At 39.8% G+C, this 24,245-nt stretch overlaps 1 protein-coding gene and 1 pseudogene across 1 annotated transcript; both read right to left on the bottom strand.

The window, feature by feature from the left end:
* Window positions 1–6,327: 6,327 nt before the first annotated feature.
* vax1 (ventral anterior homeobox 1) lies at window positions 6,328–13,495 on the bottom strand. Its single transcript, XM_030725260.1, has 3 exons — window positions 12,870–13,495; window positions 11,219–11,406; window positions 6,328–8,156 (listed from the first exon to the last, which is right to left on the bottom strand). The coding sequence occupies exons 1-3, from the start codon at window positions 13,081–13,083 to the stop codon at window positions 7,614–7,616; spliced, it is 945 nt and encodes a 314-aa protein (XP_030581120.1). The 5' UTR covers window positions 13,084–13,495; the 3' UTR covers window positions 6,328–7,613.
* A 2,095-nt stretch (window positions 13,496–15,590) lies between these two features.
* LOC115777333 (uncharacterized) lies at window positions 15,591–23,421 on the bottom strand (annotated as a pseudogene).
* Window positions 23,422–24,245: the final 824 nt, after the last annotated feature.

The raw sequence follows: 24,245 nt of genomic DNA, 5'->3' as shown, positions 1-24,245 counted from the left end.
GAGACACAACCATTGGGCAATTTGGAATTACCAATTAACCTAACCACAACTGCATGTCTTTCAACTATAATAATAATAATAATAGCTTATAATAATAATAATAATAATAATAATAGCTTATAATAATAAGCATAATAATAGCTTTATTATTATGAAATTCATAATTATGGCTTTTATTATTTCAGTAGTTGTTTGTTTTTTTGTTTTTTAAAAAAAAGGGAGTTACATACTGCAAATGTTACACTTTAAACTTGAAAATTGACATGAAGAAGTGTAAAAGTAAATGTACTCTGCAGCAGATGGGGGGGGGGGGGGGGGGGTAGCTATACTACAGGTACCAATAAAGATAGAAATGCCATTATTTGCTTCATAAAACAGTTTAGATATGTGACCTTAGTGCGTGCCATTGTTCTTATAGCTAAAGGGTTGGGTACCAAACTCAGTACTTTTTGGGGTACCCACCGAATTATGTCAGTACTACCAAGTACTGTTTCACACTAAATCAATCAGTGGCACATATCAGTACCAGAGCACTGCTAGGTTAGAGGAAGAAAGCGAGTCAGACCATAAGTTGTAGAACAACAAACACACATGGCAGTGGTAGTCCCTTGTGTGGATACACTTTTCAAAACTCAACACTCTCAGCAAAATATGTAGTGCAAAATGCAAACCTGGTCTAACCCTAAGCTGCCCTAAGAGAAACCCAGCCCTCTCCCCAGCTACCTCCTCACTGTATCGCTCAGCCAGTCGAGTGATAAAGTCTTTCCAAAGGACCCACAGCCTTCTTTAGCACATTTCTTGCCAACATTTAAGAAGTTGAATGCAGGGACGATGAATCATTTAGTGAGACATCGACAGCTTCATTGACATCTTCTTCTGATAATTATGTAGTTTGATAAGTTGTTGCCAGAGAAGCGAGGCTGAGATATGTCTGAAACCTTAGTGTGTAACCCTAAAAGTACTTGCAGTCTGCAGTGCATTCTGGGTAGTTGCCATGATGTTTTTGTTCATGCAAAGCCAAAACAAAGACAGACGTAGAAAAACACACTAATGAATGACCCGTGACAAGAACAGCAGCGTGATATGATACGGAGTGAAGCTACAAAAGTGTACTTTTTCTATTGTTGTATTATTGTTTTAGGCTATGCTGCATCTATTTATTCTGCTGTGTCCACTTTGCTGCTTTAATTGAGTTTCCCAACTATCAGCCTAATAATGGCCATCTTATCTCATCTTATTTGATTAATACAACGGTTATTGGAGGGGTTGATACATATGAACATGGAAGAATGGTCACTTTATTTTTAGGACCTACTGATGGTAAAGTTCCCTGATACTTTCGCAAAACCTGTTTGTGGTGAGCACCCACACATCGAGCAAAAATTATACATGGCTTCAAGCTCACATTCATGCACACGGGACTCTGTGAGGCACTCTCAGACTCTGACTCATGGCTTTATGATACATGCAAACATTTTTGCATCTCCTGCCTTACAAAGACACTTTGTATATAGTTTATTTACTTAATATTTAATACTGTGCTGTAACATTTTTGTCTTTTTCAATTTTGCATTTCAGGTTATATTTTTACATGTCAGCACTGCGTACATTTATAGAGCATAAAGTTTTACTTGATCTTTAATATTGCACTCTAATAATATCCTTACATGTTCTACCTTGTAGTTGCACTAAACTGCACTGTGAATTTTAAATTAAAAGTCATTCAGACATAAAGTAGTTTTATGTAATTTGTTATGGCACAATGTTTCATTACAACACTTTGTGTTCTAGTGCAGCAGCAGGTGCAGGAGCTTGTGGTCTCTTTGTTCTCTGCTGATGCCGGTCAGATTTAGCCACAACAACTTCTGTGTGTCCAAGGTGTAACAGTGATACCCAGTCACGGTCACACTGTTACATTTCACAAGCTGGTTTGCCTAAAACAAAAGCATAAAGATTTTGGTTGCGTTACCAGCCTGTAACCATGTAACAGACGTGTGCCTGAAGTTTAACGATAGCATCCTGTCACAGTCACACTTGCATTTTTTTTCCTAAACAGAAGCATAAAGATTTTCTTTGATTCTAGCTATGCTGCCATTTACCAACAGTCACATCTAAGGTGTGCAACATCGCAACCACCCTGCAACATTTAACTACAACAGTCAAATGTGTTAGAACTTACCAGTATGATGATGTCATGATCACACAAACATATTTTCTGAAATGTTGTTTAAGGTTAAGTTTTTCCTCCCTCCAGATGCTATCCAAGCCATGGTGTTGCAGTATTAAGTGTAGTAGGTGGATTTTAATCCACCGGCCGGCTGGGGCCTTTCTGTGCTGTGTTTTCATGTTCTCGCTGTGCTTGTGTGGGTTCTCTCTGGGTACTCTGCCGTCCTCTCACAGTCCAAAGACATGCATGTTAGGTTGACTGGTGATTCTAAATTGGCCGTAGGTGTGAATGGTTGTCTGTCTCTCTGTGTTGGTTTCATTTTGGCAACCTCAGCATAAAACCAACAACTGCGACACCTGTTTGTGCACACACACACGCACCCACACCCACACTCACAGAGGCACACTTTGCACCTCTGCACCCTTTGAAATGAATGTTCGTGTAGAAAGTGGCTATAATTTGTCACAAAGCAAAAGAAAGACACCAACAGGGTTCGACTTTTAATGTGAGCTTAATGAAGTTGCACATTTATGGAGAGGCTACTTTCCTTCTCTCCTCTGCTCACTGTTTAATGGTTTCAGCTTGTGTGTGTGTGTGTGTGTGTGTGTGTGTGTGTGTGTGTGTGTGTGTGTGTGTGTGTGTGTGTGTGTGTGTGTGTGTGTACGTGTGTGTGTGTGTGTGTGTGTGTGTGTGTGTGAAGGTGAAAAGAGGGCCTGTGACCAATTATTACTAAAGAAAGATAAAGTAGAAACTGAGGAAGACTTATTATGGATTGGGGCTGAAATAAGTTACAGATGATTAATGTTATTTTGAATCCAGCAGAAGTAATGCACAGATCACAGATTTTCTCTGTTTCTCTGTGTTTTTAGACACTTTCAATAAAAGCTATGTCTCCTTTTACTTTTTTTGTATATTATGGTAGCATAAAAAGGTGCAGCACTGACATACTACCACCTTATAAAGCTGTTTTTCCAACGGTGCTTCCTAATTCCTCAACTGGTAGGTGCAAAACTTCTGTCGTGCCAGTGTCCACCTGACTAATTAATGGTCACTCATTTAACAATGTTTCAGTTTCCACCTTTACATACTAAGTGATCTTATGTACATCAGGTAGTTGGAACCTGTGCTATTTGCTGTTGGCGGTTAGCAGGTACATTAGCTTTATTAGAGCCTTTTCTCTGAACTGTTTGATGCTGAGAGCTGCGAGAAATCATCAAATGAGCAATGTTGCAGAACGTAAAATCCCCGACTCTTCACAGTTCTAGGAGGGCAGAGATGAGAAATAATTGCCACCAAATGCAACTCTCTTTTACGCTCACTGCCAACTAATTCATTTTGAGTATGTACATTAGTACATACTCAAAAATTGCTACATTAGGAGATAATCAATTATCAAATAGGACAGAGACAGGGGTAAGTAGTTATTCTCATTGCAATTGTCACACTTGTCTAACTGCAGCTTACATATATGTGATATTGTTGTGATTTCTGTTCTCCTTATGCAACCATTCATAGCATTAGTATTTTTAAACGATGGAATTTTTTTTTTTTTAGGAAATCTAAACTTCAAATTACATGCTGACAACTTCTAAACAAATATGTTACAGTTGAAATGAAATGTATTATTTCAACATATTTGGTGAGTGCAGTGTGTTTCTGGTTTTATGCAACGCATATAACAGGCTACCCTGGCCCTTGCTTTCCAGGCCTTTCCTCTCCCCTCATTCCTTTGATTACTTAATAGGATTAATTATTCCGTGAAGAAGCAGAGCAATTGAGTTGTGCAACTTTTTCACAGGTTTAGAATGCCTTCATTGGAATATTACAAATTTGTTGCATTGCAGAGATTTAAGTTTATGGATGAGGGTGCGTGAAAATTTTTCCTTCTTTAAGACTTGTTAGAGTGCTCTAATCCGAACATCCAGGCTCTAATCCACTTTATGGCACAGAAATGCCAAAATACAAGACAGGATGTAAGACCTGAGTTTAAAGACAGGACCATAACGTGAGAGAAAATGTGCTGGTGGTCTGCTGCAATGACAGTTCTGCACATGAATACACACACATACATGCGCTGAACACCACCCACCCACCCCCCTTACCCCCAAAAAAAGAAAACACCACACTTACAAAAACCTCCCCGACCTTCTTCTAATTGGACTAAGGGTGAAGGGAGAGAATGGGTGGGGGCTGCTAGAATGGGGTTGAGAGGCGTAGGAGGCATAAATGTAACCTTTATTTTTTCCTCTGGGGAGATTCCCAAGACACAGTGGGGAGGATTGGTTTCTTTGGTTCTGCTCACAATAGAGCCTCAGTTTTGCATTTCTACTGTGATCATTCTGCCAAAATAAGCAGAGCTAAACTCAGAGCAGAACATTACAAACAAGCTAAGAGTTGTCATAGCAGCTTGACAAACCACTGTGTGCTGCAGTGCTATCTTAAAATTATATTATATGCTAAAAGATGAATGTTTTTTAGAATTGCATAGAGTGGCATATGATCGTATTTGTTATGTATTAAATCTCAATCTCCAGATTAAGTTCTAGCTAAATGTAATGGCTACTAATCCCACTATTTCCCTCTAAATTTTCCTGGACTTGATATAGTATGAATTTGAAGCAGAAATACCTCAGCGCTGCACTTAAGTTCATTACTTGAGTAAATCCATCCTGTTATTTACCCTACCACAGTTCTTGTAGGATGGTTGAAATCTGAAGAAGCGCTGTGTTGATGCACCTTTCCTGGCAGTTCAGTGCTAAGCTCAGTTCCATTAGTGTACAGATTACGTCTGCAGAGAGAACTAGTGCCCGTGTCCCTCAAACCATGTCAGATAGAAATCTTGATTGCTATCAAGAGGTTTCAACCATGTCTTCATCAGCAGAGAAAGAAGGTTAAAAGAAGTCTCTGTAAACCTTTCTAATATATATTTATGTAAATCTATCTAGTAAATTATTTAAATACCTAAAAATGAGATCCTGTGTAAAATGATGCATTCTTATTGTGCTTAAAATTTACTTAAAATAACATCAAATTAGACTGACAGAAACTTTACGCATTACTATAAATTAATTAGGAGGAGTAGTTCTTAATTTACCCTAAAAATCTCTGAGAATGAGCTACGTTTTCAGCACTGGGTGGAGTCTTAGGGTCTCTCGTCCAGCTAGAATAATCTCCTTCAATTAGCTGGTGGAGCAGGGAAAAAAACAGGATACTGGATGCTAGTCCTCAAGCTCATTGTTTTGAGTTTATAGGAATACCCGAGTGCAAATCAGATGCGGAAATTAATGCTACAGTCAACCCTTGTCTTTTGGTGTGTAGACAGTGAGAAGTGGACTGAACAGTTTTAGTCGGCATATCAAACAGAAACTCGAAGTATCAGGGAAATTTTATAAAAACTGAAAAGCCGGATGTCCCAATTCCTGTTGGATTTATATCTTTGCCTCTGTAAAAAAGAAGCTACAAAAATTTCAGGCAATTATTACTATTATTATCATTATTATTATTATTATCTCCTTTGCTTGGATTTTAGATCTTTATTCATTAAATCTATTTGGATTTTTTGGGCTGTTAGCTGGAAAAAACAAAACAAAACAAAACAAAAAACAAATGTCACTGTTTTGTTTTTTTCCTGCTGTGTTTCTGATGTGTTAAAATCCCAAATGGACAAAATATTAAATGATAAGAATAACTTTGTGCAGCCCTAATAAAATCTACTTTGAACCTTCGACTAACCACAGTGTCACTGTAACATCCTAGTGACATAGCTATTGTTCACCCCAGTCAAAGGATGAGTGGGAATGACATCAGCAGGTCACATTAAGAGCATACACACCAGGCTTGTGTGGAGGAGGTATGGCAGTCATGAAATTTATCATAATTTATAGCAACATGTATGGAAGAAAAAAAAAAAACACACTTGTCTTTGTCTGTAGCCATATACATAATATATATGAACATTTGTACCACACATTTCACAAATTTCAAGATATTTCACAACAACAGCACCAAAGAGCTTTTGATTGATTCCTCAACCCTGCTAATACATTCATTCATTCATTCATTATTTTCCAAATATACTAATAATCTATTAATTACAGAAGTGAATAATTTACAATAAAATAACAACTTTAAGGTACATTTTGCATTTCCAATACCTCAGTACTACAATAATTTCATTCAGGCTCCACAAGCATCATCTGCCTTAATCTTTTCTGAAGGCTGTGGATTTTGGAAATTTCGCACAGGAAAGGTTGTCTTAACGATTGAAAAAGCTGTTACCTTGCAGCATTCAACAAAACAAACGTCTTACTTATGCTGAAAAGCCTTTTCTCCCTTTCAGCAACTCACGCCTGTGCTTAGCTCCTGCACAGAATAGAAACTATACACCAGAACTCAGAGAACTCGCAGTGGTATTACAAACAAAAAAATTAAATAAAATGTCAGGTACTGCATCTTCAAGACAAAAATGCCACAACGTGAAGACTTTTGTTGTAAATGTTAAAGTCTTCACCAAAATGTATATATATTTTAAAAAAACAAACAAACAAAAAAAACACTGAACATTTCAGCTCTCATACTGTATGACAACACCTCTCTGTTCTGTTTTGGTTTGGTCCAAACATCATACAAACAGATTTACAAAGGAAAATTTTTTGTGTTTATCAAACATCTGCATATGCAAATTGCAATCACACATCCGATGCACTGGGTTTCACGCTGACTCTGGCCTTGCAGTGACCTTCAAACACAAGCACTTCCCCCTCCCCCAAGTCTGTTTTGAGAAATTGGCCTTGGTAACGCTGCACTTTAAATTTTAAAAGCGCTGATTTTCTGTTTGGATCTCGCAAACTGCTGCTCAGGTGTTTGACGTCTCAACTCCTTTTTCTAGATCTACTCACGTCTGTGACATGCATCTACCCATCACAAACAAAGTATAAAATACAGCTCAGAAAAGTACTATCACTTTATAATTCTTGTCACCAATCCTAGGCTTCCTGTTTTATGCTATATGCACCACTTCTTCTGAAGTAGCAGAGTGTTTGTGGTGTGTAGCAGCTGTATTCTCGAGGCGCCTTTGTATATAGTTGTTTTGGATTAATAGATTGGACTAAATATTTGTTTATTAACAGAAAGCCTGAAGCATCTGTCAGTACTCTCAGTGTATATCTTTCTAATTCTCTCTTATAAAGTCCTGAATGAACTTCTTGTGCAAAATCTCTCCACTGCTACCCTGTCTTTGTTAGATGAGCTTATGTAGGTCTTTGTTTTCGTCCTCATACAAGGCGCCAGATGCGCAACTGGAATCCATGAACTGCTACAGAACATGACACAGACAGATGAAAGAGACAGAGCAAAACCAAAAAAAAAAAAAAGACAATAACAGCCAAGGAAAACAGCCAATATGTGTCCCGAGGAAACAGGACTCCATCTATGTAAAAACAAAGCATTATTCCAGGATTTTTTTGTCCATGGATTCTTTGCCATTGGTCCGCGAGTAAGGCTCAAAGGCAGAGGAGCTCAGGTAGCGTGCAGAAAGTTCCTGCAGGTTTCCAGCCAGGGAGCCCGCCATGGAGAGGGGGTTGGAGGAAATGCGGGTGGCAACACCACTGAGTAATGAGGGCATAGGGAAGCTGAAAAGGCTGTGAGTTGCCGGTGAGCTCTGCAAGCCTGCCACTGTTCCTGAGCTGGTGACGGCAGGTAGCGGAGGGCTGCCGCTGGCTGTGCCGGTGCTTCCTCCGCTGCTGCTGCTGCTACTGCTGCCGTTGCTGGCCATGGCCATAGAGGAAGGGCGCAGGGCAGAGCCCAGAGTGCCACTGCCGCAGTGGGGCAGAAGGCCTGGCAGGCCGGGAGGCGTCAACAGCCGCCCCTGCTCCAGCAGTCTGAGGACACTGCAGGTGGCTGCCGTTTCTGAAACTACTGAACGCAGCTCAGAATCCTTCCCCTGATCCTTCTTCTGCTTAGTGCGCCGGTTCTGGAACCAGACCTTCACCTAGATCGGAACACACATGAGAGAACCTTCAGATAAATAGCAATATATAATATGTAGTTCCTGTATTACTGTATATTGAGTGAGTGCTCACAGATCAAAAAACCTATTTAAATACTGTGTGATGGTATAAGATTAGGAAACAAATTTCAATTCAAAGATATTTGCTACTAAAACAACATGTCTGCAGATTATGATGACTGCTTTTATTTGCTCTTATTGGCAAAGTGCCTTCCCTTCCCCCTCCTAAATGTAACACGCATCTTTAGAATCTCACTAATGTATAGCAGCTGCAGATATGTATACATGCAGGGGCATTTTAATAAACACACACACACACACACACACACACACACACACACACACACACTAAATAACAACTGTAAACTGTCAATGACCACAAGCTACAGTGATTTCATTCAGTCATGTAGCCTGAATGAATCGCAGTCTGATAACAGGCAGGAAGTTAATTGATTAGTTATGAACCACACACACAACTTGAAACTCTCCAATAGAACCATAAATAAACAAAAACATAGTCAGTAATAATAATAGTTATTGCTGTTTTTCTAGTTTTTTGTTTGTGATCATTATGTCGGATAATTGTTGTGTGATATTTGAGTGCTATTTATTAAAAGCTGAAATTATCCACAAGATTAATTTAGTAACTACTTGATTGTCAGTTATCAGCTTCTATTTGTGTTACGTCACTATCAATAGAATGCGTTAGGACAGTGGACTTTTTGATTGAGGAAAACAACTCTGTAAATGTAAAACTGCCACCTTGAGATTCGGGGAATTGTCACAGTTTTGTGTTTTTTTTAACTATCTCTTGACATTTTCTAGACTAAGACTGATTGATCATTAAAATAATATATTTACTGCAGACCTAAATTTTATTTCAATCTTAAGCAGACTTTCCAAGATATCTTCATATTTCAGAGGCATGGAAACGCTGAATAACACATTTACGTTAAGCCTGGTCCACTGCACATTTTTATTCTCTGTACCTTCACATTCACAGTGGCTGCCATTAATTATCACTTCAGTTACTTCTTTTAATTCACACCACAGCATTCCCTGGTCCTGGAAATGAAGGTTAAACTTCCTGAATACTCTCAGACAAATGGAAGAATTCCTGAATTTACTTTGCCACATTTCATTCCTTAAAAATAATATCTGAACAGAAAATGTTAAACTTTCAAATCTCCTCTTAATTTGAATGAAAAACGTTAGTGTCACAACAATATTATTTCTAATGTTGTCGAGCTTTAGAGACAACTGTACCTTAAATTATCCAGCAGGATCAAAGGATATTATATTTCCATGTCTAAGGATGAAAAAGCTATTACTGATATAACTGATTAAACTAGAATCCTTGCCCTGGTCCTTCTGCTTCCATCAGGAATGACAAATTTTAATATTTAATTATTTGTTTTATTTTGTTTATTTTGACATTTCCATTGTTCAATTTTGCATAGCTATATCATCTGAAAATATGTCAAAAGTAAAACATGTAGAGACTTTTGTGTGAATTGCAGCTGCTGATCTCTCCTGGGCACACGGGACTGTTTTCATATGGAACAAAATATAAATGTACCAATCATCAGGAAGCCCCCAGCTCAGTCCTGCTGCTACTCCAATCACATTTGAATATTTTCCCTTCACTATAGTCTGTGTTTTAACTCTTTACAGGCAAAGATTTCATGTCAAGAGAAGAAGCTGCTCTATCTAATACTCCCTGTTTGCAATGTAAAGAGCACTCAGAAGACCATCGTTTCATTTTAGGGGTCTCAGTGCAGAGTCTACAATAAGGTTGAAATGGTAGCTCAAAAAAAGATGATTAGATGTGCACACAGCTAAGGACTGTCATTCCCTGGGAACAGAATATTAATTTCACCTCATTGTCATTAAAAATGTATTTCAATAGGATGAGAATCAGACAGAGGAAGAAAATCTTGCCTTTTGTTCTGAATAAATAAGGAGCAAAGTTTGTTTTCTGTTTGAATTTTATATGAGCAAATTAACATTTGCAGTGTGGAAAAAAACAGCAATTGTGTTGGCCTAATAAGAAAGAGAAAATGTAAAATGTTAACACACATAGGTAGGTAGGTTATACTATACACAGCTGTTTGTAAAAGGAACAATGAGTTTGCTGTTGGTTCTGTGAGAACAGATTGACCTCTTGCAGGCCTTTTCTCAAGGTCAGGCTCCTTCAGCTGTGGTGAAAACCACATTAACACTAAACTCCAAGCTGATGTCACCAATAGCACCATTAGCTGGTTTGCACAGTTTAAAATATAAAAGTGAAGCCAAATAGGAGTGGAGGATGCACAGGAGCTGAAACAGACAGCCCGGACTCCCCGGAGTGCCCGGGCGACTTACTGTGGAATCTGGTGTCAAGCACAGCGAGCAAACACAGTTCATCCACTACATGAACCTTCGCTGACCCCACACGTATGGAATGAAGAGAAAGTCGGCACTTTTTCTAGTGCCAACAGACATTACAGCCTATATCATCAAACAATACACACATAATTCTTATTGGTGCATTGTTAGATTTAAATGAAATATTTTGGGGGACTTGGGGATGTAAAGAAAATGATTAGCACTCTGAAACAGTGAATTACAACCTGTTAGACCTGATTTTTCTTTTATTTATGATTACTGTGACTACTAAACGTTTCTTTAACACACTCATGATAATTGATCATCTGATTCAAACCATAATTATATGTGAGAACATAAAATTCTGTGGACAGAATGTAATTGCAACTTAAATAAACAGACGGTAAATGGCCTCATCTGAATCCTCCATAATTATTTATGTTCTTAAAAATGAAGTGAAATTAATTTAATTATGTAGTTAAATTTACCTTCCAATGTGTACTGTAACACAATTATGGGAAATCCAAATAGATGGTGGTAAAAAGGACACACAAAGCAAATTAGTTTAAATTCATGCCACACATTATTGCCATTTCAGTCAAAAATAAAAGGATCCATCTTCAAGTTTACAATGAATAAATTCATCCTTTTCATTCCTGAGGAAGTAGAATGCATACCTGCGTTTCAGAGAGATTGAGCTGACGGGCCAGTTCCGTTCGTTCCCTTCCAACCACATATTGGCACCTCTGAAACTCCATCTCTAAACGGTATAGCTGCTCTGCGGTGAAAGAGGTGCGGGTGCGCTTGGGCCGGTCCAAATCCAAACCCTTCGGCAGAATAATTTCTCTGATGGAGCCTTTAGCATCTGTAACAAGATGCACAAAAATTAACAACACTGTTGCAAAGTCACAACCAGCACACAATATAGTTCTACATTTAGACCAGTTTCATATTATTAGCAGTGTCAGATGTATTTGAATTATTATTATGATTGATATTATTATTATTAGAATTGTTTTTTTTATTTATAAAACCATAGTAGTGGAGGGACTGACAATAAATATTGAGTAAAATTTAAATGTGAAATGATGTATTTGAAATTCTTTTGTCACTGTGCCTACGAAACCCTTTGCTTTAAATTATTAAGCTGGAAAATACAGATCCAGCTTAAATTCCATTAGCAGCAGACTGAAAATTCAAATTACGTTTAGGTGAAGGTTATATAAAAATAACACATTCAATAAAAGTGACTGTAACACATTATGGTTCTGTGTATTTTTCATTCACATAATTCACCACAAAAGACAAATGAGTACAAGGTGTGTTAACATTTAAACTCTGTTAAAGTAATAGTAAGTAATCCCTGCTTGATGAGTATTATTTTTACAGTTGTCATTACATTTGCTATTATTTCAAATTATGCTCTCATAAAAATTTAATTAATAATTATTTTATTATTTCATTAAATATTAATGGAGTGATAAAGAGTAAAACATTTCAAGTGAAAACCTTCCTCTATATTTCAGGCTGCTCTGTTTCATTGCATCTTGTACAACTAATCCACAGTTTTTGGTGTAGTTATTATATTTACATTTTGTTTACATACAGTCAGTGTTGGGCCAAAACTGTTGACAGAAAAATACATAGACGACACTCTTAGCTATTGACTCATACACTTAATTCTATGCATGATTTGCTGATATTAAATATCAATAATAACAAAGTGATAGTGCCTTGTTTTCTCTCTGATTAATATTTATCACTCTGAAAATGACATGCATTACACACAGTATAAACAGGCATGACCTTACACACATCTAAATATATTCTGGATAGTATATTTAAATGTGTGCAAATAGTTCATTTTAATAATTAACCCTAAAATTGTTGAAAATAATTGAACATGAGCTATTATATAAATACTAGACGTCACTGTGTTTAAAAAGCCATGTTTATTTGATACAGATTAGCTCTTTTTTAATGCCGGACAAATTAGCTCTCTTACATTTTTATGCTGCTCTAATTCAGGAGTAAACAAATATTAAGCAGTGAGTTAAAAACAAACAAACAATTATTAATTAAAACTATAGTACTATATTTAAAAGCAAACCTTTTGGGGTTAACATTATTAAAGTCCAGTAAAGTGCTTCTAATTTAGAAAGACTGATGAATGGTCATCGTTCTCTTCATGAATTTAAACAACCTCGGTCTCAGTCTGAAGCTCATTTTACAACTTTTTTCAAGATACTCTCATATTTCAAATTTCTAAAGTGCATCTGAATGTGATAGATTAATAACACATTAAAAAAAACAAAAGACAAGCATTACCTCGGACAAGTATTCTCCGGCAGTAGTCCGGGTCCCTTGTGCTCTCCCTGTTCTTCTCACAAGTGTCCACGGTCCCGGAGGGGGGAAAGGAGTCCTGCTGGTCCTTGAGGAAGCTTTTGGACAAGGTGCCCTGCGAGTCCTTGCCATCTTTCCCCTCCTTTAGTCCATTCTTCAGCACCATCCCTTCAGTCTCTTGGTTGTACCTGACCTCCATGCTCAGTTTATCCTCTCAGACCTGCGGCTTTTCCGCCTCTGTTTTTCCTTTGTCAGGTGGGGCAAAAAAAGGAGATTATGGAGACTGTGGCTCACCGGCTTGGCTGGACACTGGGGGTTTTAGTTTCAAAACAGCACCTTTCAGCAGTGCAGAGTCAGCTATCTAATGTTTGGAGAAATACTTCCGTCGCCAGACCAAGGAGCCCTATTATCACTGACCAAACTCCCTTGCCCAATGATCATGGACTTCTCAGTGAATCTCAATAGTAATTCAATGCCCCCCTTTCCTCGTTACATAGACATCAGGCTGATAGATGATCTCCAAATAATCAGAGCCATGGATGCGCACTCGCTGTTTCAATTGATTACGGTAATTTTGCTGCCTCCACATTTGCGTAACCTCATGAATACACAAAATTGTTTGGGAAATAGATCAGGTCTTGATAGAGGGGTTTGTTCGTTCCGTCCCCCTCAGTTTGCCTGCTCTCAGCCCAGGGTATCAAGACAAATGATTGGTCTTGTCTCGCAAGCAAGCCTCCCTTAACGCACACAATCACAGAGGTACGAGTCGACCAGAGCCCAAAAAAGTTCCCGGGCACGTCATTCTTCCGTTGGCAGAACACAGCCAGACATTTTGTCCCACTGACTTTTCACAGCGCACCTTATTGTTGCAGCGTGTCAGTGAACTTTGATCTCGTTTTTCCCTTTGGCTTTCTCACCAATCAATGGAATGCTGTAATGTTCAAATCTTGCCACTATGCTATTGTAGCCAAGAGAAACTGGGATTGAGCCAGAGAGGGAGACAGAGCGTGAGAGAGAGATAGGAAAAAAAAAGGATAATGAACAGATCCACACAGAACAAAATTTATGAAGGCAGTGATGACCCAGCCAGTTTTAGTACCGCAACAATGCTGGGCTCGTCTTACATGAGAATTGTGTTCAAGTTTCCTGTGTAATTCCGTGATTCAGTCAAAGAGAAAAATCCAGTGAGGTCCTGGACGCTAATGCCACATCCTTCAGTATTCAAATGATTGCACCCCAAAAGCCATCTTCAGCTCTCATAATCTTAACCTGCATATTTGAAGAAAACAAAAAAGGGGAACAAAACTTGTCATTAGTGCTTAGGCTGCCTACACTCTCTCATACACGCTTACCCCTGGAATGGCCCCTACCTCTCTTCACCACTCGCCTTCCAACCCACTACCCACCCACCCAACCACCAACTCTTTGCTGTTTTCATTGTCAGTGCAACAATATCTCTGAACACAGCAGTGGCCAGTAATCCAATAAGACCATTGATTAGGCCACAATGATTCAATTCAAACTAGTGAGCTAGTGCAAGGAACATTCTCTGGCCCTTCTTGTCACCTTAGCTGGCCAGAAGCCCTCTTCAAGCTGCCCCCCTCCCTGAGTGCCATTCATGCCTTTATGGGAAACAGAGAGGAAAAGGAGTGAAAGATGGCAATTATCTAATTGGACTATTAACAAACAATTCTGTGAGTGTGGCTGCCCGGCAGCAATCTCGGGGTGGGTTTAGGGCCGCATGTTGGACTAACTTTATTCACACAGTGTTTGGGGGGATTCAGTGTGAAAAAGGGAAGGATCTATTGTTTGAGAAAGGTAAAAGGAGGCTAAAAAGGGAGCGACTAAAGGGGATCTGGGCTTCACAAGCTGGAGTGTAGAACTACAGCCTGGGAAATTGATTGAGGATGCATCGTCCTGGCCTCTCAGCTTCATACAATGGCTAAAGGGGGCATGAGTATCGCAAGTAAGCAGGTAATGTATTTGCAATGTAATTTACAAAAAACATTATCCAATGGTCAGCAGATAACACTGTATCTTAAGTGATTTCAATTATTAATAATAATTTACACACATTGCAGTCCAAGAAAAAATTTGAACAGTAAACACCAGAAACAACTTCCAGTTTTCATTTTCCTTCAATATGCATCTAGTCTCATTTCAGTTCAACACTTAAAAAATAATATATAGTGCCAGAAAGTTATAGAGTTACATCAGCAGAAATTTTTGGTGCTATTAACAACAGTTTCAGATTTAAAACTGCTTGAGTATGAAATGAGAAAAGGATTGCATTTGGAATAAGTAATCATTACACTGAACATGAAGTTGAACTGTCCTGACAAACTTTATTTCCCAACTTTTACACTTTAAAATGTGGTCATCAGGTAGAGGTTGGGGGAAAGGGGCACAGCTATGATACCTGGGGAATAACAAATCCATCCATTTAACTAAAAGAGAGATACTAAACTTGTGTGAACACAAGAACCCCTGGGATTTGGGCTTGTGGCACCCTTTGGCTCTGCTGGAATATGGCTATGCAAAGGAAGCCACATGCGAAAAGACATGAATTAATATATGAGGACAGCAGCGTTTGAGGCAGTGGCACGCTGAGGAGCAATGATAATGTTTTGCGTTCTTATGCTCGGCCCTAGACTAGCTAAAGAAGACCGCAAGCCTCCCCTTTTAACACAGGAACAACAGGAACAACTAACCCCTTCGCTGTTTGTCTTCATTGCTGCCACCCCGAACCACTAATGATGCCCTCCCTCCTGAGGTAACATCCTGCTCCTTGCGCACACATACACCAAATGCCCACTGCTTGCTTTTACCCTATAACGCCATTTATAAGGCATATTTCAAATGTCCCACTGTTGAACTTCCAGCAACAATTACTGTAATAACCCTATGTTGGATGTGAAGCACAATTTCTCAGCTTTCAGAAACCAAACAGGAGGCCTCCAATGACAGGCAGTGGATGCATGGCGCAGCCCTCTGGGATACTGGATTGTTGGTTACTGACTCAAGCCAAATGAAATATACCATGCATTACACAAATTAGTTTTAAAATCATTGCTGTTCTTTTGAAGCTCTAGCCTAGTGTATTTTAACTGCCTCTGACATACTAGGCAATATCTAACAAAGCATGGAAGCCTTTGCTTCAGTTATGGTTTTTGCCTTTAGTATTCCACAAGGGATTTATTCTGTTTAGTCTCTTGTTATTTTCTTAGTCTTTCTCTTGCACCCCTCTGTGTCATGTTTGTACATTAGAGTATGTCCTTTCTGTTCAATTTCTTCCTGTTTTACTTTGGTAATCTCTGTCACTTGTGTTTTGTATTTAATTTTACTTCCCTTGTCTCATTCTCTGTGTTTAGTTCAGCTGTGTCTTGTCTTCCCCAGCTGTCTCCACTTCCCCTGATTGCCCTTTGGTGTCTATATATAGTGTTGTCTTTCTCTTTGTCTTTATCAGAATGTCTGTTTTCAAGCCCTATGTGTTTCCCATTCAGTTTTATTTATATATAGCACCAAATCACAACAACAGTTGCCTCAAGGCACTTTATATTGAAAAGTAAAGACCCTACAGTAATATAGGGAAAACCCCAACAATCACAAAACCCCCTATAAGCAAGTACTTGGTGACAGTGGGAAGGAAAAACTCCCTTTTAACAGGAAGAAACCTCCAGCAGAACCAGGCTCAGGGACGGACAGCCATCCGTCGCAACCAGTTGGGGGTGAGGGGAAGGAGACAGGGCAAAAGACGCACTGTGGAATAGAGCAAGAGATTAATAATGACTAATGATAAAATGCAGAGTGGTTTATAAACACATAGAGAGTCACAAGAGGTGAGTAAAGAATAAACAGTATATCATGGAAAGTTCCCAGCAGCCTAGGCCTATTGCAGCATAACTAAGGGAGGGTTCAGGGTCACCTGCTTCAGCCCTAACTATAAGCTTTATCATAAAGTAAAGTTTTAAGCCTAATCTTAAAAATAGAGAGGGTGTCTGTCTCCTGAATCCAAGCTGGGAGCTGGTTCCACAGAAGAGGGGCCTGAAAGCTGAAGGCTCTGCCTCCCATTCTGCTCTTAAGTATCCTAGGAACCACAAGTAAGCCAGCAGTCTGAGAGCGAAGTGCTCTATTGGGGTGATACGGTACTATGAGGTCTTTGATAGCCTCCTGGGAACTGAGAAAAATAAGTGTAATCAAATTTGCTTTTCTTTTTAATTTCCTACATCCTTGGGGTCAAAGGAACATCTCACAATTTAGACTTTTTCAAATTTATTTTTAAGTAATTTTTTTTTCAGCATGTCCACTGTCAGGGCTGGACTGGTAATCGGGCATACCGGGCATTTGCATCAATAGAATAATATCAAACACAAGTGGTCAGCAATTGGGCCCAGTACTGTAAATGTTATTATGCTGCTATACCCACAAAATGGCATGGTGGAAGTACCCCAAGAGCACAAATGGGGCATAAAAGTGAGGTCTACCAGACTATCCATGCAACCTGACCACAGTGTGAAAACAACAAAATGCTGTCACCACAGGAACAGTGATTGAACCAGGATAAACCACCACAGCTCACAAATGCAGTTCTGTCTGAACATGCATGAATAAAACCAAGGCATGCCCAGCTAGCCTGTCCCATCCACTGAAACTTGTAACTACTGAACAACTCTGACATATAAGAGTTATGATTCTGCAGTGTGGCAGGCAGGATAAGGACCCAAACACAGGACTCAGGAGGGAAAGCGTTTCTGGATGCACATCAGGTACAAGGAAACCAGAAAGCTCACCTGGAGCTAATATGTCAACAACTAGGAATACTCAGGAAACTCTGAACCAGGAAACACACTACCTGAGTGAGACGATGTGACAAAGAACAGGAGGACACAGAGGATATACACAGGAGGTGATCAGAGAGGACACACCAGGGAGCACAGCGGAACAAGACAAGGGGAGTAAAACTGAATATGACACAAAGCAAAACAGGAAGTAGACATGGAAACAAATGCTGACTTGACACAACACAGGGAAGCAGACACACTGAGGGACTACAAACACCTACACTAGAGCAACAACATCATTGACAAAAGAGGAGGACTTAAACTACAACACAAGGAACAGAGACCAGGACTGAATCCACTTAACAGGAGAACAAACCAGAAACAATGAAACACCAAACAGAACCGGGAACACAGGAAGGCTGAGAAGTGAAACACGATTAAATAGAAAGTGAACAACAGCCAAGAACAGAACTCAGAAAACTAAGAAGCCTGAAAATATAAACAATGACACCAACCAAGAATTACAGACAAAAATTCAAAACTGCAAAAACACAACACACTAGGAATCAAACCTTAAACAATACAAAAATGAAAGTCCTAAAATTAAAAACGCTGGGTCATAAACCCAGGACAAGGACAATAAGATCCAAGCAAAATGAATATTAACTATAAACACATTGAGGACATTGACGCAAGCTAACAGCTTGTTTTTGACAGAGACACAGCGACAAAATAAAGAACATACCTAACCGGCTAGCGATAGCTAAGTACGTTTGGAGCTGGTTACAAACTAAACTATTGTAACTGCTCATGGAAACATACCTTTGTCTTTTTTCATCCTCTAATCGTCTCCTTTCCCTCCTCTCTGCCTCACAGGGACAGCTCCTTTCTGTCACATTTCTGTTTCATAGCTTCATCCAAAAATGACCGAAACTGACGGACCATCAGGTCACCTGGAGCACTGCTGATGCGCATGCCTGCCCAAACTACCTGAATTCAGTCAGTAACTCATTAAATTAGTGTTGTTACAATTGTACAAATATGAAAAGGTGGAATAGTTTCTTCTTTCTTTTAGGACACTAGCATGTTAAAAAAAAAAAAAGAACAAAGTTTCATCACAAATGTAGGTGAGCTTGTGGGCCCCCTGTTGGTCAGGGGGCCCTATGCAGCCGCATATGTCGCCTATGCCTCAGCCGGTTCTGAGCCAGTGCATCACCTTCTCACATAGGAGCAACAGGATTCAGGTGATAGAGCGATTGTTGTAAGTAAGTAAAGTTTATTTATTTAGTGCTTTTCACAGATAAAAAAGTCACAAAGCACTATACCATAATTAAAACACAATATAAAAAAGACCCAGATAAAACACTATGTTAAAAACATATTAACATTACCATATTAAAAGAAAAAGAATAAAAATAAAGTCAACAGAAAGCCTGGTTAAACAGAAAAGTTTTTAACTGTTTTTTTAAGACTCCACAGAGTCAGCTAAATGGAGTTGGAGTGGTAAACAGTTCCAGAGCTTTGGCACTACTGCCTGAAAAGCTCTGCCCCTCCCTGGTTCTTAGTCTTGTATGTGGAACAACTAAAAGATTTTGATTTTTGTTGTGTGAGCGACTGTTAACTTAAGTAAAATGTATCCAGGCATTTGAAATCAATTGTTCTTTTTTTTTTTCTTTTTTTTTTAAAGATAGGGTTTGTATCGGTATCGGCAGATATCCAAATGTTAAATATCGGTATCGGTATCGGACCTAAAAAAGTGGCATCGTGCCATCCCTATTTAAAACTAAAAATACTCTTCCTGAAACCGTTACAAACAAAATCATATAAGATAATCATGATTAAAACAACAAAAAAGTAACAATAACTGACCTCCTATGTTCATAAAATGTGCGTCCTGCAATGTCGGCTATTTTGGATTGAGAACAAAATAAAGTTCCCAACATGCCAGCCTGTCATATGACATATTCCCAGAAAGCCCAGGATGTCTTCTTTAGAGTACAACAGGATTTAATTAAGTTTCTTGCAAGTTGTTCATATAATGTCCACTACAGAGGACAAAATTCAATGGGCCAGGTCTCAGGAAGATGGGGCCTGATTATTCAAGACCTTGTATGCGAGAAGAAGAATTTTAAATTCTATTCTAGAATTAAGATGGAACCAATGAAGAGAAGCCAATGTGGGAGAAATCTGCTCTCTCCTTCTAGTCCCTGTCAGTACTCTAGCTGCAGCATTTTGGATCAGCTGAAGGCTTTTCAGAGAGGTTTTAGGACAACCAGATGATAATGAATTACAATAATCCAGCCTAGAAGTAATAAAAGGCCTGAATTAGCTTTTCAGCATCACTCTGAGAAAATATGTTTCTAATTTTAGAAATATGACACACATGCAAGAAAGCAGTCCTACATATTTGTTTAATATGTTGCATTGAAGGACATGTCCTGTTCAAAAATGACTCCAGAATTTCTCAGTGGTACTAGAGGCCAAGGTAATGCCATCCAGAGTAAGTATCTGGTTAGACACCATGTTTCTAAGATTTGTGGGGCCGAGAACAAGAATTTCAGTTTGATCTGAATTTAGAAGCAGGAAATTAGAGGTCATCCAGGCCTTAATGTCTTTAAGACATTCCTGCAGTTTAACTAATTGATGTGTGTCATCTGGCTTCATTGATAGATAAAGCTGGGTATCATCTGCATAACAATGAAAATTGATGCAGTGCTTTCTAATAATACTGCCTAAAGGAAGCATGTATAATGTAAATAAAATTGGTCCTAGCACAGAACCCTGTGGAACTCCATAATTAACCTCAGTGTGTGAAGAATACTCCCCATTTACATGAACAAATTGGAGTCTATTAGATAAATATGATTCAAACCACTGCAGTGCAGTACCTTTAATACCTATAGCATGCTCTAATCTCTGTAATAAAATGTTATGGTCAACAGTATCAAAGCTGCACTGAGGTCCAACAGGACAAGTACAGAGATGAGTCCACTGTCAGAGGCTGTAAGAAGATCATTTGTAACCTTCACTAATGCTGTTTCTGTACTGTGATGAATTCTGAAACCTGACTGAAACTCTTCAAATAAACCGTTCCTCTGCAGATGATCAGTTAGCTGTTTTACAACTACTCTTTCAAGAGTCTTTGAGAGAAAAGGAAGGTTGGAGATTGGCCTATAATTAGCTAAGACAGCTGGTTCAAATGATGGTAATGGTTTAATTACTGCCACCTTAAAAGTCTGTGGTAAATCACATCTAAGATTGAAGCATTAATTAATGGAAGGACTTCTTTGAACAGTCTAGTAGGAATGGGATCTAATAAACACGTTGACGGTTTGGAGGAAGTATTTAAGTTAACTCAGAAAGATCAATCAGAGAGTCTAAACTAATACAAGCAGAACTGAAAGCAGCTGAGCATGAAGATACGCCTATGAGATGGTTTTGAATAATTTTTTCTCTAATGGTTAAAATTTTATTTGTGAAGAAATTCATGAAGTCACTACTAGTTAAAGTTAAAGGAATACTCAGATCAGCAGAGCTCTGACTTTTACAGTCTGGCTACAGTGCTGAAAAGAAACCTGGGGTTGTTCTTATTTTCTTGAATCAGTAATGAATAGTAAGATGTCCTAGCTTTACAGAGATCTTTTTGTAGAGCAACATATACTTTTTCCAGGCTAAATGAAAATCTTCTAAATTACCTAGATGCTATTTCCTTTCCAGCTTAGGGGTTATTTGCTTTAAGCTGCACATTTGTGAGTTGTAGCAGCAAGTCAAGCATTTTTGATTTGTGGCTTTCTTTTTCAGAGGAGCCACAGAAACCAGAGTCATTTGTAGTGAGGATGTAACACTATTGATGAGATAATCAACCTCTGTGGGAGTATATATTAGGTAGCTGCTCTGCATTCTGTTTGCACATGGCATTGAAGAACATAATATTGGAGGAATTATATCTTTAAACTTAGTTACAGCACTTCCAGAAAGACATCTACTGTCACCTAGCTTTCCCCCAGGAGACTCTCCCAAGCAGGAGGGAAATCAGGCTGGCCGGGTGATGGAGAGGAGGATGCGCAGCCCTAAAAAGAAGTCCCTGGTAAACCACCAACTAGTTTCAAGTCATTTTTCTTCACTTGGTGACACATCTGCCGCAGAACAAACTCTAGTTTTTACTGATTCTGTTTTGAGAAATGTGAAGCATGAGACACCAGCAACCATTGTTAATATTCTTCCAGGGCCCAGAGCAGGAGACACAGAAGGAAATCTGAAACTGCTGGCAAATTCACATCGGCAATAGCGACACCCAGATAAATCAGTTGGAGGTCACTAAAGTTAATGTTGAATTGGTGTATAACTTTGCCCGATCAGTGTTAGACTCTATCGTTTTCTCTGGGCCCCTCCTCAGTTGGACCAGGAATGACATGTTTAGCCACGTGTTCTCCTTAAATTACTGGCTGTCTGAGTAGTGTCCAAAAACAATGTGGGCTTTATAGATAATTGGGAAACTTTCTGGGGAAAACTTGGTCTCTAAAATTAGAAACATCCTGTCAGAGGAGTAGAAGTTCTACTCTGAGACCCTCTCAAATGACTGCACTCTTCACCCTATCTCTAAGAGGCCAGCCAACCTTCGGGAGAAGCACATTTCCGCTGCTTGTATCTGCAATCTCATTCTTTCGGTCACTACCCAAAGCTCGTGACCATAGGTGAGGGTAGGGACATAGACTGACTGGTAAATCGACAGTTTCACTTTCACACTCAGCTCTCTCTTTTTACCATGACAGACTCTGCAGCATCCACATCACTGTAGCCACAGCCCCAATCTGTCTGTCAATCTCCCACTCCCATCTCGCCTCACCTGTGAACAAGACCCAGAGATACTTAAACTCGGGGCAGCAACTCATCCCTGACCTGGAATGGGCACTCCAACCTTTTCATGCTGAGGACCTCAAACTTAGAGGTGCTAATTCTCATACCTGCTGCTTCACACTCAGCTGCGCACTACTCCAGTGTGATCTGAAGGCTAACATCTGATGAAGTTAACAGGACCACATCATCTGCAAAAAGTAGAGATTCTGAGGCCACCAAGATGAAACACACTTGAATACTAATGAAAGCAGAAAGGCCCAAAAAAATACTCCCATACTCCTGCAACACCTGCCCATAGGACAACCCAAGGGATCAAAATGCCTTCTCCAAGTCCAAAAAACACATATAGACTGGACTGGCAAACTCACATGCGCTCTCGAGTATCCTTGAGAGGATAAAGAGCTTGTCTAGCATTCCACAACCAGGATGAAAATTGTATTGTTCCTCTTGAATCTGAGTCAGCAGATGGAGCACCCTGCCAAGAAGGCTGGGTACTGTGAACTGTCATTTGGTGTATAAGTGCAAACAATAATCAGGACCCATTCCCTGGCCTGAAGGCGCAGGAAAACGTTGCTCCCATCCACCAGTTAAAACTCCAATGTATAGGCAACAAGCAAGAGGTGTCCAGGCCCAAAAAATTCAGCTTTCCAATCAGATGCTGAGGAATGATGGTGTTGAATGCTGAGCTAAAGTCTATGAACGGCAGTAAGCCGAGGGGATCCAAGGATACCCACCTCAGCCCATTGCGTCTGACCAAGGGCAACTCCAGACTGGAACAGAGTCCAGGCCCTCTCCAGGAGGCCGGTTCCAGAGCCCAGGTTGTGTGTTGAGGTAAGTCCAACTATATCTAGTCGGTCTTGCTCAACGTCCCATTCTAGTTCAGGCTCCTTCCCCACCATAGATGTAATGTTCCAGGGATTGGCCTCTGCCCTTTATTGCCACCCGACACACATTGCATCTGACTTTTACAACAGAGGATACCCTGAGGGATGCTATCAAATGTCCACAAAACACATGTAGACAGGATGGGCAAGCTCCGACGCACTCTCAAATGTCCTTGAGAGGATAAAGAGTTGGCTCAGTCTTCACAACCAGGATGAAAATCGCATTGTTCCTCTTGACTAATGGACACTCTCATTTACAACACCCTGGCATAGACCTTCCCTGGGAGGCTAAGGAGTGTGATTGCCCGATAGTTGGAGCCCTACCACCACCCTAGTCTGCCAATCCAGTAGTACTGCCCCAGATCTCCACATAATATTGCAGATATGTGTCGGCCAAGACAGCCTTATAACATCCTGAGCCACGGGGAACTCAGAGCGACTCTCATCCACTCCAAGGGCCCTGCCACCAAGTAGTTGTTTAACTACCTCAGGGACATCACCCCCAGTGACAGGCAAGTCATCCCCCTCAACCCCAGACTGTCCTTCCTCTACAGAAGGTGTGTCAGTGGGATTACCTTGAAGTTTTCCTTCCACCACCTGACTATAGCCTCAGTTGAAGTCAGCAGCTCCCCACCCCCACTATGCAATGTGTGAGTGTGTGAGCAGAGCAGTGCTTTCATCTCTTGAGTCACCTGCGCCAGAATCGCTTTGAGGCAGTCCGAAAGTCTTTTTCCATAGCCTCACCAAATTCTTCCCACATCCAAGTTCTTGCTTCAGCCACCACCCAAGTGGCATTCCACTTGGCCTGCTGGTGGAATGCCGTCAGCTGCTTCCCACAG

Source organism: Archocentrus centrarchus, unplaced genomic scaffold (genome assembly GCF_007364275.1).
Source record: "Archocentrus centrarchus isolate MPI-CPG fArcCen1 unplaced genomic scaffold, fArcCen1 scaffold_50_ctg1, whole genome shotgun sequence".
Lineage (NCBI taxonomy): Eukaryota > Metazoa > Chordata > Actinopteri > Cichliformes > Cichlidae > Archocentrus > Archocentrus centrarchus.
Note: the sequence above shows the minus strand (reverse complement) of the source record. Positions and strands in the feature narration are given on the sequence as shown.